This window comes from Lactuca virosa, chromosome 5 (assembly GCF_052849685.1).
Source record: "Lactuca virosa cultivar CGN04683 chromosome 5, Lactuca_virosa_CGN04683_v6, whole genome shotgun sequence".
NCBI classification, from domain to species: Eukaryota; Viridiplantae; Streptophyta; class Magnoliopsida; order Asterales; family Asteraceae; genus Lactuca; species Lactuca virosa.
This window is the reverse complement of record NC_136430.1, coordinates 217,658,841-217,674,846: the sequence shown is the minus strand read 5'-3', so window position 1 is coordinate 217,674,846 and position 16,006 is coordinate 217,658,841. Positions and strand designations below refer to the sequence as shown.

At 38.2% G+C, this 16,006-nt stretch overlaps 1 protein-coding gene across 1 annotated transcript; it reads left to right on the top strand.

The window, feature by feature from the left end:
* Positions 1-11,685: 11,685 nt before the first annotated feature.
* RSW3 (Glycosyl hydrolases family 31 protein) lies at positions 11,686-15,633 on the top strand. The gene is made up of 6 exons (XM_079049953.1): positions 11,686-13,446; positions 13,596-13,869; positions 14,029-14,164; positions 14,464-14,674; positions 14,770-14,973; positions 15,064-15,633. The coding sequence occupies exons 1-6, from the start codon at positions 11,848-11,850 to the stop codon at positions 15,430-15,432; spliced, it is 2,793 nt and encodes a 930-aa protein (XP_078906079.1). The 5' UTR covers positions 11,686-11,847; the 3' UTR covers positions 15,433-15,633.
* The last annotated feature ends 373 nt before the right edge of the window (positions 15,634-16,006 follow it).

Genomic DNA, 16,006 nt, shown 5'->3' with positions numbered 1-16,006 from the left:
CTATTGTTGACTACTCAGCTCTAGCATGCAAGTCTACCAGCTCATACCACATATACAACCATCTCCCCTAGCCCTAACTAGCATGCGATTCTCAGATTCATAAATCAAATCATAACAGATATCAAATGTGGGTATTCTGGGGAAACTTACTTGAGCTCGGTTGATTGCATGCACCACACCCTTTTCTTGTTTCAGAAATTCTTTGCTTAAAAACATTTTTCTTTTGAAAACATTACTGCTCCTCAGTTTGAGTTCAGACTCACCCGAAAGCATGTCCGAATCCCTCAAACCAAGGCTCTGATACCAACTTGTAACGAACCAAAAACCAGAGGTAAAAATTTGATTTTTTTTTTAAATCTAAAACATTGATACCATTTATTCCAAACATGTCAAATCCTCTTAAAGTAAAACATTTATCAGAGTTCGTCCCAAAATCATTCATTGCGGAATCATAGGTGTGTGTATTGCGATCAATCTGATCCCTTCCTTTCCAAATCAATGATACCTGAAACCAAAACTGTAAACCGTAAGCACGAAGCTTAGTGAGTTCCCCAGAGCATACCCCACACAATCCACATAACCGCATAATCTATATCAGCTATAACAGCTACATAAACCGTAACAATCGCATTAGCATGCATATACACATATAAAGATGCCATGGAAACCCTCCAAGGTCTTATTCACATACTCACATAAATCATATCAACTACACAAGCCATACATATAAACATATAGGGAAGCCATGGAAACCCTCCAAGGTCTTACATCGGGTGCCACTGGAACCCCTACGTGGTCTTAGCCCACTGCCATGGGAACCCCCGCATGGTCTTAACTAGGAAAGCCATGGGAACCCCCACATGGTCTTATATCCAACTGCCATGGGAACCCCCACATGATCTTAGCCTGGAACGCCATGGGAACCCCCACATGGTCTTATATCCCACTGCCTTGGGAACCCCCCGAGGTCTTCCATGCAAGCAACATAGAGTCAACTAGCACATCGCATATAACAGAATATCTAGCATACCACATATCACATAATAGCTAGCATACCACATAACACATATAACTAATTGCCATGGGAACCCCCACATGGTCTTAGTCTACTGCCTCGAGAACCCCCCGAGGTCTTCCATGAAAACTTCATACTAACAAAACACATAATCAGCTAGCATATCACATATCATAAAATGGGTTGGCCTTGGTGCCTTAGACCCATTGGTATGGTGAGGAGACTCACCTCGCACTGCAAAACTGATAAGTTGAAATCAGACATATCCCACATGCTACTCCTTCTCAACTGTCCATAACCAAGGAGTAAATATCTCAGCATAGTCCCATAAATACCCCCAGGGTCAACCCTGGTCAAAGTCAAAGTCTATAGTCAATGTCAACAGTCCATATTGACCTTGACTCGCCGAGTACAATCATTCACTCGTCGGGTTCCCTGCTTAACTCGTCGACTCGCCGAGTCACCCGAGGGACTCGTCGAGTTCCTTGGTGTTTACGGCCGTAAACCACCAACCGTACACCTTTGACCGTAAACCCTTGGCCGTACACCCTTGGCCGTACGCCCTTGGGCGTAAAACGAGAAAACCCTCTCGACTCGCCGAGCCACTTGCACGACTCGTCGAGTCCCCCAAAGTTCATCATGATTACGGTCCTTTCCAGTGGGACTTAAGGTTTCAAACTTCAGATCCATACTCTCCTTGTGTGGATAACACGTAAAGTTGCAAACTTTACGTGCATGCAAAGCCTCACATGGCCATAACACCAAAACTAACCTTCAAACAAGGTTTTTATGCATGGAGAGGGAATGAGCTTAATAAAAGGTGCAACTTTATGATATTTGGGACCTAATAGGGTCCAGATCTGGAACCATATCCTTGTGATAGGCCCAGATCTAAGCTTGCTTCCATTTCCTCAAAGTTGGTCATGAACTCCCAAATAAAATATAGGCTCAAGGTAACAGATTCATACCTCAATTCGATGCCCAAGACAAACTAGATACTAGATCTAGTGTTTTCCCCTTGATTCTTCTTCTCCAAACTTGGATTCCTTCCCAAATTCCCAAAGTCAAGCTCTCAAATGCACACACTTCACACACTAGTGAGTGTGCGACCGTAAACGGTCTTCTATGGTGTTAAGGGAGGCTACTAGGGTTTATAATGATGTTTATATAGGGAGCAAACTCCAAAATTAGGGTTTTCATTAAACAGCTCAGACTCGCCGAGTCGAGCCTTCCGACTCGCCGAGTCACTTCGGATCCGCGTCCGAGATACACGACCCTACTCGACGAGTTGGACTCCTAACTCGCCGAGTCCATGCATAACATTTTCCTCAAATGGTACTTTCTAACTAATACTCGAAACAGGTGTTACAAACACAACCTTCAACCCGAATCCATCCACATGTCTGGTATGCACTACTACGAATTCTCCAACCTATCATTGAAAGTATCCGAACCTCCAACCTTGTGCAACCTCTATCCAGACTGCCACTTGAACTGGCTTCCTACTCGAATAGGATGTGGAACTCTTCCTGGTTTTACACCTGATTCTATCCCTTGAAATCCAAACGGTTCTCCCCCACTTGGATTCGTCTGCACTCTTCCAATTCACAAAAATTGATGGATTTCCAATCCATCTCACAACTTTACGATTCAAACCGTCGACAACTTGAGCTTACAAGAACTAGCGTTCCATTACTAACCCATCTTAGCAATCACACACATTCCCAAAATCAGATGAATACTTCCTGAAACCTCAACGAGCTCAATAACCCTAAGTACTTCCCATGATACAACTCCAAATCCCTAAGCTACTCCAGTTCGTGACAAAGAACTATAACCCTTGACTGGAACAGACAGATCAACAATCCAACTACCCACTTATCGAAGAATCATGCACTCTATACATCTCTAACAAAGTCCATTTAAATCCTCTTGAAAATCCCAACATCTAAACAAACCCATGCGATTAATTCATCACCCACACTCTGGAGTGATGGTTCACTAATGCTCTAGCCCTACCAACAGTAGCAATCGATTTCAAGCCTGTCAACATCAGATGACATCCATCTTGAGGGACATAAGTGCTCTTGAATTCTGACTTCGTATCCGGAGCGACGGAAACGTTCGGGGGCGGAGGACGTCATGTTAAGTATCACAACACATGCATCATAGTAATTAAAGTAACAACAACCATCGTATTAATAATATAAAGTTTACATTATATTCAAAACATTTCATAACTTACATTATAACAAAAGATAAGACGTAACACTCCGTCTTCGCAACACTTGAGAGGGTACCTGTCTACTAACGATCCTGAGAATACAAGTGGTTTGAAAAAGTGTCAACATTAAAGTTGGTGAGTTCATAAGTATTTTTGTTATAAAAAGTATACTCTTAGTTCTTTTGGAAAAGTTCGCCTGTTCCTCCAGAAAATCCTATATTTTCTTAATAAGTAATATGACTGTAGTTATTCCTTCTGTGATCATTTAGTGAATACAAATTATATATAATACAGATCGATTAGACAGTTGAATGTGTGAATCTGCCCTAAGCCCATAACATAACAAGGAACATGAAATGAGGCGGAAGTCACACATTCCATTGTCTACCAGATCTTTATTATATATAATCCTAATGTATTCATCAAGTAATCACATAATTAAGATTAATGATTCTCTAGTAGAATGGTAACCACAATAGTTCCTTCTATAATCACTTACTTTATACTAACTATATATAACCTAATATCGAACGGACAGTTGAATGTGTGAATCTACCCTAAGCCCATAACCAAACAAGGAACAGGAAATGAGGCGCAAGTCATATATTCCTCTGCCTATCGGATATTATTTATATATAACTCTGATGTAGAAACTAAGGAATTATAGAATTAACCATTTAAGGTCCTTTATGTTATACTAGTTTATAAATAAGTGTTGAACCTTTTGTAAATATGTTCCTAGTTCCACTTGTACTATTGTAAAACATTGTTTTCAGTAATAATTGTTATTGTTTTCAGAAAGTTAAATCGAAACTGTTTACCTTCAAAAATAACGATATTTATCATAGAAAATATTATATTTTCTATAAAACCGATTTGTAGTCTTCATTGTTCTAAGACCGAAAAGCACAAGTATAATTACTATACTTACTTTAATGATATCTAGTTTTGTTTAGAAGTTAAAAAGTTAAAGTTTTGTTAGCCATGAAAACTTGATGTGACGATACTACCCTCCTCTGATCACTTAATACATACGAGTTGTATATAACCGAGATCGAACAGACAGTTGAATGGGTGAATCTGCCCTAAGCCCACAACCAAACAAGGAACATGAATTGAGGCGGAAACACACATTCCACTGTCTACTGGACTTCACTTTTATCTAACCGTATTGTATATACTGAGTAATCACATAGTTAATATCCTTTGAGATTGTTTAAGGAAAAGTATATTACTACATAAATATGTCGTTGTTTTCTCTTTGTGAGTTTTATGACCATACTAATTGATATGACGTGAATCGGACGTCGGTATCGTTTATGACGTTTGTCACCCGCAGACCTACCGGTCCATCTGTAGCTAACAGTAGAGGTGAGGGATTGTCTGTCCCATATAGATCTATACACAAACTCACGCTCTCCCTCCAGGAGACTCTGGTTCATAAAGGTAGACTTCCACCGGTACTTAGGTAAGTACACGAAGACGTGTCTCACAAACTAGATCAACGACTTTACAAGTAATAATGTGAAAACCTTTTTATAAATAATAGGTAATTTTGTAAAAACATCCCTTTGTTCCATAAACTATACTTATTATAGTTTATAAGTTTATTTCCATATTTTAACCTGGACTTTATAAAATAGTTCATATGATCCATAAACCATACCTATTATAGTTGATGAGTTTATTTCCATGTTGTAACAAGTTTCACGTTTAAATACATATTGATGGTAAGAAAATCATAATAAGTAAATTATATTTTAAAACACAAAATTTCTTGTGTTTTACTTGTATTCTCCCCCTAAAAACATTGAAAAAGATTGGAAAAATATGGGGGGTATGAACTCACCTTATGTAAGTGATTCGATTGAAGGTTCGATATAGGATGTTATTTCCACATCTTAGCTCCCATAACAAAATCGAGTCCTAATTAGCATTTTATGTAATATATATGTATACAATTAGTGTATATAAACATAAGAATGATAAGGAATTGGAATAATTTGTAAGTTTAGCTTACAAATAAGAGTGTTAGAAGCAAAATGGAAGGCTGTAAGGGGGTTTACGGCCAGCCCTATGGGTTCACGGTCCAAGAAGATCTTGGTGTTCTTGGGTTTACGGTTGAGTGTTCTTGATGAATGAAGGAGATTCAAGGGTTTACGGTTAAGTGTTCTTAGTGAAATGAAGAACACTTGAAGATTCAAGTGTTTTCGGCTCAAAGATATGAAGATTGGAAGGTGATTGCTTGATAAAGTGAAGAACACTTGGTGTTCTTGGCAAGATCCTAAGAAGATTCAAAGGATTTTGGATGATACTTGAGAGAGAACAAAGGGTTTTTCGGTTGATGATCTTGAGAGAAAAGTGTGTGTTTTTGGCTGGAAATGTAAGAATGAGGGAAAATTTCTGACTTCTCACATATATACATGCGAGTTCTCGGCTGTAAACACTAACCGAGGCCTCGTTTGCGGATGGGAACTCAACCCGAGAAGATATGGTTCAGTTCCCGAAGAGATATACCTTCTAGAAACCGCCTCGCATGTTTACGGTCTGAAGGTTTATGGCTGCGAAGGCCGTTTGCGGTTGCGAACGGTTTGCGGCTGCGAAGGCTGTTTGCGGTTCGTGCGAAGCTTCTCGGATTTTAGATGTTTTTGCTTCTTTATTTTAACAACACTTTTACCAAGTGTTTAAATGTATCAAATAGATTAATTTAACTTTACTAAATTAACAAAGCACTAAGTTTGACTTTTATTTGATGGGTTTGACTTGAGTTGACTTTTACAAAGAAGAAAATAACGGGTTGTCACATTATCCCCCGTTAGAGAGAGTTTCGTCCCGCAATGAGCTTTCTAAGCAGGACTTCAGGGGATTTTGCTCATCCAAATGATAAAATGTACACTCGTAGTCGTGGGCAGCTTTCTCTTGAAGTTCATATTAGGATTCATACCTGGTCCATCTATCATTACCTCGTGTATACAAGTTGTATATAATTAAGATTAATAAGACGGTCGGATGTGCGACTCTGCCCCAGGTCCACAACCAGACAAGGAATAGGAGATAGGGCGGAAGCACACATCCTAGGTCTATAGAATCTTAAATATATATCACTCTCACGTATACCCTTAACAGTGATAGGTTAACCATATTTGTCCCTAGCCTCTGTGCTTGAACTTGACTTGCTGCATATGTGGTATTTCCAAAAAGGTCTGCTGGGAATACTTCGGGAAGTCACGGACTTCCGGGACATCCTAGGTGTTTTTCACTTTAAGTTTCTTGTCTACGGAATAAGCTAGGAAGACGTGGTACCCCTCACATGGGTACTTCTGAGGTTTTGAAGCGAGAAACGATTTTGAGGTTTGTGTTGAGTTCGTCGTTATAGATTGAAAGGATTTCGTTAGACGGTCGTTTAAGGCGAAGGGTCTTTACGTGGCACATGAAATTGGTATGGTGAGGACCAAACCAATCCATTTTTAAAGATGGCATTAGAACTTCTTATCGCAACAAATGTTAAGTTGATTTGAAAGATGTGATTATTAGAACGATGAATTATTCTATGTATATGTTTTCAGTTTTATCCTTGTTATTACTACTGCGAACATTTTGTACCGCATTTAACAAATATTAGCAGTGCGAGTGTTCTGATAATTGAAAATAATTAACTTTCATAATATAATCCCTACAAGGTCCCACTATAATCGCTTGGTGTATACAAGTCATGTATAATTAAGATTGGAAAGACAGTCGACTGAGTGACTCTGACCCAAATCCACAACCAGACAAGGAACAAGAAATGAGGCTGAATCACTCACTCTAAGCCTACAAATCTTAATTATAAATTATCCTAATGTATACACTAAGCCATCATAGCTTACCTGCAAGGGTTCTTAGTTTTTTTATATGAAACGTTGTGTTAACTTATGATTTTTAATTTTAATTGTCAAATATTTTTCGTGAAAATTCGATGTTTAATTATTGTTGTTTAGAAAACGTACCAAAATCTTAGAAGGTTCCTCGTTGCTCCTTTATGTCCTATTATTAAACTCCTCTCGCTCCTCTGTCATTCTTCTCTGTTGGACAATCTGTTTTGAAATGTCCCATTTCACCACATAAATGACATATTGGGCTTACTCCAACATTGGTGGTTGAAGTGAGGTGTTCCACTAGAGTCCTACAAAAGCGGGCAATGTGCCCTTTCATGTTGCACCTTTTGCAATGCAACTCCCGGCAGACTCCATAATGATGGTAGTTGCACTTGCTGCAGTGTGGGAGGTTTCCTAAATACGGTGTTGTCGGTGTTAGGGTAGTAGGGTTGGTGGGAGTATGGACTATTCCAGCTTGTTGCTTTTTGGTATGTCTTTGTGTTGAACTACTTCCTTTTTCGTTTCGAAACTTTCATTTCATGTTTTCAGGTTTGTGGGTTGGGATATTCTTGTAGGTAGATACTCGTTGGTTTCCTAGGTTGTTATTACGGTTTGAATTGTCTACACCATTTTCATTTTCACTAGCGTTATTTGCATTGAAATATGCCATGACGGCTGTCACGGCGGCCGTAACTGCAGCTTGGAAAGTAGCAGAATCTATCTGCAGAACTGGCGTTTTGTCGGTTGGCTGGTTATTTCCATGTGAAGACATAATTCTGTTACATGATGTGAAACGAGTCGATAAGTAATTATGGTTGTTTCTAGTTATACTTTATCTATTTATATATACATATAAATTTCTCGTTTTGTTGTGCAGTTCTCAATGTTTTGACCTACATCCCTATGATGTATTCATGGTAGAGAGTACTAATAGGTTTTGTTCAGATGTTAAGTTTAACAAAGTAGGATATAGATATTGAAATCTTAAGTTGATCGGGTTTCATAGGTTTTGGAAGGAAGTATCTCTCTTGATTTTACTGTTACTAGTTGTGACGAAAGGTACGGTAATTTAACGCATATTGTGAGTAGTGTAGTCACTGACTCACTAGGTTATATTAGTTTCTTAGTTATTAGTATGACTTATAAAGTGATCTCTAGTTTGTTTCCGATAGGGTAAGGATTGTTAACGATCTCTCTAGTGTCTTTCTCTTTGTCTGATTCTTTCTCGAAATCCTCCTCGTGCACCCTCTTTTGGTTCTGCCTCAACTCCTCTGTTGACTGTTGTAATGTAGCGGTTACATCTACCTATGTGGTTCGTGCGAGAATGGGAATGTCTAAAGAATCTACGAGATTAATAAAATATTTTTATTAAAAATAAACTTTTACGAGGATGATCCTTACCGGGTCTTTCTATAATCAGATGGGGACACCCACCTTCCACGAGATCTTTTCCTAAAAGATTCTGATACGAGGACCACAATTACAATTCCTTAAATATGAACATGGCTGCAATTCCCTTGAACTCGCGTTCTTACCAATCCCTTACTCCTCTCAACCATGAAAAATCTCAACCATCTCAAATTTTAATTACTCAAATGAGCTCACGCTGATACGACTACTAATCTTCCAATAGTACCCCTAATTTGCTTCCACCAGTGGCCCACAACAAAATGCCTGCCAATCTAATTCTAGCTCAACAAGATGTGCCCCACTCATAACTCTTGGCATGCAAAATGGCATATAACAACCCTTGATAATACTAACCAGACGATGACAAGGAACTATGATTCTTAGATGGGGACTAAACCGAACATAACGTCTCAACCCACTCACACAAGTAGAAGCAATTAAAATGCATGAGAGAAAAAAAATTACATACCTGCAAGGTCTTGAAGTCTTGGCTCCCCCCCCCCTCTGTAAAAATCACGGGTGATGGGGCCTGAGCTGCCCCAATCAACAATTGTAGGCAACTTTCCCTAAGGTGACCAGGCTGATGACAACGATGGCATAATTCTACCTCCATGGTACATTCTTGGCGAAGGTGGCCCTTCTACCCACACCTGCCACATTTGGACTTGTCGTGCGTACGCTCATGGGTTCCTCCACCCTTAGCATAAATGTCGTGGCCCCTCAGGCCTCTAGCACTAAGCATGACAACATCAATCTGCTTAGATGTTTCTAGCAGAGTTGGATCATGAGTCTGCTTCCTCTTTCCCCGTTGCCTCTCCAAACCAAACTCCCGCTCCCGAGTCACCTCGACCATCTTATCAGTTGCCTAAACGACCGAGATCTGATCCTCGAACTTGGCGACCAATCTGTCAGTGACATGACCAATAATGCCAGGTAACTCCTCTTTTAAATTTTACGAAATCTCAGTGGCAATCCAATCACGAAATCGATCCCCCTGAAGGCATGATGAGTAACCCACCTTCGATCCCTCAAGGAAAGAACTAACAATAGGATCCTCCCCGCCGAAAGATTCTAGGGCTCCACAAGCCTTGAGCTCCCAATGATCCTCCAACTGTCCTGCTACAATCTCGACCCGGAAATCCCCGAGACGATCATCCAAGAGTTCCATGATCCCTTCCTTGATGGTACCAAACATCGCAAGAGTCTACTCCACAATATAGCGCACGATCTCCGATAAGATGAACCCCCGCATCCGCTTATCCATCGGCTCAATACTAGCACCTGATACTGAACCAGATCCTCCTCCATGAGTGCTCATCACCATTCTGAAAAAGCAACCATGCAATAATCAGAACATACTCAAAGAATCCTCATCCGTAGGCTTCCTAGATTCTCCGTGACTCTTCTCGATTCGAGTATGGATCCTGTGCTTTCAGTAGTACGGGACCAATACTACCTTCCACACCTATCCATACTTTCCTCAAGAATTATCTCGAATCCTCCAGGTCAGCTTCTCAAATTGGTACTCTAAGTACTCGCTAAACAACACATACGAACCCATTAAAACACTTCTTAGGCTCTCCTAGGTTCCCGACCTCACCCCGCCATCAGCTGTTGAAGAACTCCCACTAATATCAGCTAACTACTTCATGAATATAATCACATGCCACAAAGCTTAGATAATCCTTCGAGTAACAAAATCAACCCTACAACGGTTAGACTCAAACGAGAGCTGCGCAATAGAGTCAAATCCATCACTCTAAGATTATTTAACCGTTGCAACATGTGACTTAACATATTCACTTAATAGTTAACTCACATCACTAAGAGTTCCACAAAGCACAAAACAAACAACATTCGTGCAGTAACACTCCACGCCATAGAACAAACAAAGAACATCCACTGCTCACTTACTATAACTCATGATAGGAACTTTCACTCTCACCGCCGGTTGCCTTATGCATGCAAATTATACACAATACATGACCAAATAGATTGTTGAATGAAAGACTCTACCCTAGGACCATAACCAAACAAGGAATAGTAAATAAGGCCAAATCAATGATTCTAGGGCTATGTGCTCCTAACCGTATACAATTTTTTCAAGCATACACTTAGCAATTACTGGTACCAATACATATTCCCAAACTAGCATAACATCCAGTGTTTCCTAGGCTACAAGACATCACATATCCGACCAATATATCATGCAATTCTTTCAAGTATCCCCAACTTTATCCTAACATGCAAATATTCATATCATATAACATATCGATATGTATGAGTGTTCTGGGAATCACTTACTTGAGCTCTACAAAAATCTTTTTAGAAAATTGTTTTCTTTTAGAAGATTACCAACTCCTCAGTTTGAGTTCGGCCAATTATTTTATTTGTTTATTTATTTAAATTATTTGTTTAAATTTAAAAGAGAAATAAAAAAAGACAAAAATAACAAATTAAACATTACATTTCAATAATTCAATATTTTTTCCTTATAAATTCAAATTTCCTAAATTTTTAGATTTTCATATTTAATTTTTTTTTTGAAAATAAACCCGTGTAATACACGAGTATCACAACTAGTCCATAAATTCTCCCTCCGTCCCAAAATTATTGTCCACGTTTGACTTTTTAAGTCTCATTTGTTCAACTTTGACATCAAATAATTACTTTTTGTAATATAATTTTTTATGCAAGATATATGAATAAATTGTTTTTTAAATGTATTTTCATTGTTATAAGTTTCATCAAAAATTATATAACACAAATAAAGTTATTTATGGTCAAAGTTGACATGGAAAGACTTCAAAAATCAAATGCAGATAAAATAGATATAAATACGTAAAAATACGTTTATATATTATATACAAATTTTGTTGAAATCTGCAGAAAAATCCTATTATTTTAGAAAAATTAACAATTTGGTTCCAGAACTGCTGAACAGGTAAAAAATGGTTAAAGTGAAAAATTAGCCGGTTTTTTGGACTTTTCCATTCAAAAAGTTAAAAAATCAAGATTTGTCTTTTCAAAAAATGAAATCTAAGACTGTATTAATTTTTTTTCAAAATATTAGAACGTTTTAAAGATTTTTTTTATTAGAAAAAAGCATTTTTAGTTTAGCCTTTGCCTATCTTCATTTCTTAACCATAAGATATTGTCATTCTGGGTTTGAAATCATATCTCCTCGACACTGTTACGAAACTTGGGAGGCCTAAATGTAAATATATAATCCCTAAGCTCCATTCCTACTAGTTTACTCTTCCGACTGACTGCTCCCCAAGACCTATTTCATTTCGATCTTCAATACTCCCTAGTATGATCACACCATCAATCGAAGCACCATGAAATCCATTGTTGTTCTTCATCATCTCCTCTGTCTCCTTCTCCTATTTTCACATCTAAAATCCGTTTCTTCGTGGAAAAAAGAAGAATTCAGGAACTGTGATCAAACCCCTTTCTGCAAAAGAGCTAGATCACGAAAACCCCAACACTGTAAACTCATTGCCACCGATGTAGTAGTAGATAACGGAGATCTAACTGCAAAACTCATAACCCCGAACAACTTTCAACAAAACCTTGATGAAGATTCATCAGAAATCGCATCAAAACCCCTAATCCTTTCTTTATCTGTTTATCAGAATGGAATTTTGCGGTTGAAGATTGACGAAGACCCATCTCAAAATCCACCAAAGAAACGTTTTGAAGTGCCTGATGTTGTTCTCCCTGAGTTCGAAAGCAAAAAACTTTGGTTACAGCGGCATACTAAAGAGGTAATTAATGGGGATTCTGCTGATTCGTTTGTCGTTTATTTGTATGATGGATATGAAGCTGTTCTTAGAAGCGATCCATTTGAGGTTTTTGTTAGGGAACAAGGTAGTGGTAACCGTGTATTGTCCTTCAACTCTCACGGATTGTTTGATTTTGAGCAATTAAGGGTTAAAAAAGAAGGGGACAATTGGGAAGAAAGGTTTAGAAGTCACACCGATTCTCGCCCATATGGCCCACAATCCATCAGCTTCGATATGTCATTCTATGGTGCGGATTTCGTTTATGGTATCCCTGAACACGCCACTACCCTTTCTCTAAAACCCACAAATGGACCTGGTGTTGAACAATCTGAACCTTACAGATTATTCAATCTAGATGTTTTTGAGTATATAACCGATTCACCATTCGGTCTCTATGGTTCAATACCCTTTATGCTTTCACATGGGAAATCACACGGGACTTCAGGGTTCTTCTGGTTAAACGCAGCTGAAATGCAAATTGACGTTCTTGCCCCTGGTTGGGATACCGAATCCTCCATTTCCTTACCCTCCGACCAAAAAAGAATTGACACATTATGGATGTCAGAAGCTGGAATCATCGATTCCTTCTTTTTCATTGGACCAAAACCGAAAGATGTAGCCAAACAATACGCAAGTGTAACAGGAACATCAGCAATGCCTCAATTATTTGCAACAGGATATCATCAATGCAGATGGAATTATAGAGATGAAGAAGATGTCAAGAATGTAGATTCAAAATTCGATGAACATGATATCCCATATGATGTTTTATGGCTTGACATTGAGCATACGAATGGAAAACGATACTTCACATGGGACAGAGTTCTTTTTCCAAACCCTGAAGAAATGCAAAAAGACTTGGCTTCAAGAGGTAGGAAAATGGTGACGATTGTGGACCCACATATAAAGAGAGACGAGGGGTATCATATACATAAAGAGGCTTCTAAGAATGGTTATTATGTGAAGGATGCAACGGGTAAAGATTATGATGGGTGGTGTTGGCCAGGGTCCTCTTCTTATATAGATATGGTGAATCCAGAGATAAGATCATGGTGGGCTGATAAGTTTGCATATACAGAGTATAGTGGTTCAACTCCTTCATTGTATATTTGGAATGATATGAATGAGCCTTCTGTGTTTAATGGACCTGAGGTATATCACTTTAGTACCCTTTTAAATGTTACATTTTGTTTATCGATTTTAATAGTCATACACAAGATTCATTTAGGGGTCAAAGGGGTGTTTGTGTTTGGAATTTGGATAATCTTTTTGTTGTAACATTGACTTTTGATTTTGACCAGGTGACAATGCCTAGAGATGCTTTACATTATGGAAATATTGAGCACAGAGAGTTGCATAATGCATATGGTTACTATTTCCATATGGCTACATCTGATGGACTTTTGAAACGTGAAGGAGGAAAAGATAGACCTTTTGTTTTATCAAGAGCTTTTTTTCCTGGGACTCAGAGATATGGGACTGTTTGGACAGGGGATAACACTGCAGAATGGGAACAGCTTCGGGTTTCTGTTCCAATGATTTTGACACTTGGCATTACAGGGATAACATTCTCAGGTTTCCACATTTTTTGTCATACACATACTTTTACTTTCATTGATTTGTTTTCTTATTACTAAATTGTAAGTAGGATATGCTATATATAATATACAAATAAGTGAAAGTAGGCTGCCATTTCTTTCATTTAGACCTTTTTTATTTTCCGATTTTTTATAGGTGCTGATGTTGGAGGGTTTTTTGGTAATCCTGACACCGAGTTACTTGTTCGTTGGTATCAAGTGGCAGCTTATTTGCCCTTTTTTAGAGGACATGCACATCATGATACAAAAAGAAGAGAACCTTGGTTATTCGGGTAAGAATATTATGTATCAAAGAGGGTATTTTCGTCATTTGAACCAGTACCAGGAATGGAAAAAAGCAAACCTAGGAGGCGTTTGGTGTTTGATTTGCCAGATTCCTTAGGAATTTGCTGAAACTGGAATTCAATTCCATTCCGTTTTATTCGATTCAAATAATCAAATCCGCTCTAATTTCTATAAATGATTGAAAACAACATTTCTAAACCCTATTGTTAACATTGTAATACGTTGGTTTCTTGTTTTTTATTATTAAGTTTTGTAACTTATATTACAAATATTTTGCTGATAATAGGGATCGGAATACCGAATTGATGAGGGAGGCTATACGTGTAAGATACACATTGCTCCCGTATTTCTACACACTTTTTAGAGAAGCAAATGTGAGTGGGGTCCCTGTTGTTCGTCCTCTTTGGATGGAATTTCCCAATGATGAAGCCACTTTCAATAATGATGAGGCGTTCATGGTCGGAAACGCCCTTCTAGTTCAAGGAATTTACACCGAGGTACTTTTCTTTCATTTCTAAATCCAATAAATTAACATTCTACTTTCACCGATTTGTTTACAATTAATTGCATCATACTTTGTGTGTTGTTGCAGAATGCAAAAGATGCAAGTGTTTATCTACCAGGGGATGAAACTTGGTATGATCTTAGAAGTGGAACTGCATATAAAGGAGGAAAGACTCAAAAGGTGGAAGCATCGGGTGCGATTCCGGTGTTTCAAAGGTCCGGAACCATAATTCCAAGGAAAGACAGATTCCGTAGAAGCACAGTACAAATGGAGAATGATCCTTACACTCTGGTATGTATATTATATATGTATACTATATATGTATATATGATGCCTATATGTTATAATAAAGAAATTGATACAAGTAGGTTGCTATTTTAGGTGATTGCTCTTGATAGTTCAGGAGAGGCTGAAGGCGAGCTTTACATAGATGATGGAAAGAGCTACGACTTCAAAAACGGTGCATACATTCATCGCCGTTTTCTATTCTCCAATGGGAAACTTACATCTGTAAACTTAGCCACATCAGCATCAGTGGGGCCCACGTTCTTGTCTGATTGCACCATTGAAAGGATCATATTGCTCGGGCAGACATCCAAACCGAAAAGTGCGCGTATTGAGCCGGCTAACCGTGTGACCGAAGTTGAACTCGGTCCGATTCAGACTCGAACCGGGGTTCGACCATCGGTTTTGACCATCCGTAAACCTAATGTGAAAGTTTCGGAGGATTGGAGTATACAGCTTTTGTAGGTTTTGAGGAAATATTTGTGGGTGAGTTCCCGGAGGAATGTAGTGGTAGAGGGGTTGCCGGGAAACACCCGTTGCCGCCTTGAAATTTGTAGTGACTGAGAAAGGGCTCATTTACTGATTGAACATGAGGATCGTTAAAATTGAGGATCTTGTAATAGCTTAAAAAAGGTTTAATGGTCTTTTGTGGTTGCTTTTGTTAAATGTGGTTTATGGGTTCATTGGTTTCTTTGGTTTTTCTGTTTAAATCGAAAGCTAAACCAAACCAAATTCAAATCCTTTTACATCAAACCAAAAAAACCGAATTCCAATTCGATTTGGAAAGATGCTAAAAGGGCTACAATGTCTTTTATTTTATAATTGATTATTTAATATTTTTATTTATATATAAAATATAAAATATATTTTTAATTAATTAATTAATTAAAGCAATTTGGCTTTTTGGTTCGATTTAGTCTAAACTTCATGTGACCAAAACTCAATTAAAGTACAAAATTCAAAATTTTGTTTAGTCTCCAACCAAAGCAAAAAACCGAGTTTGAATATGATTTGATCTAAAATTGGTTTTTGGTTTCGA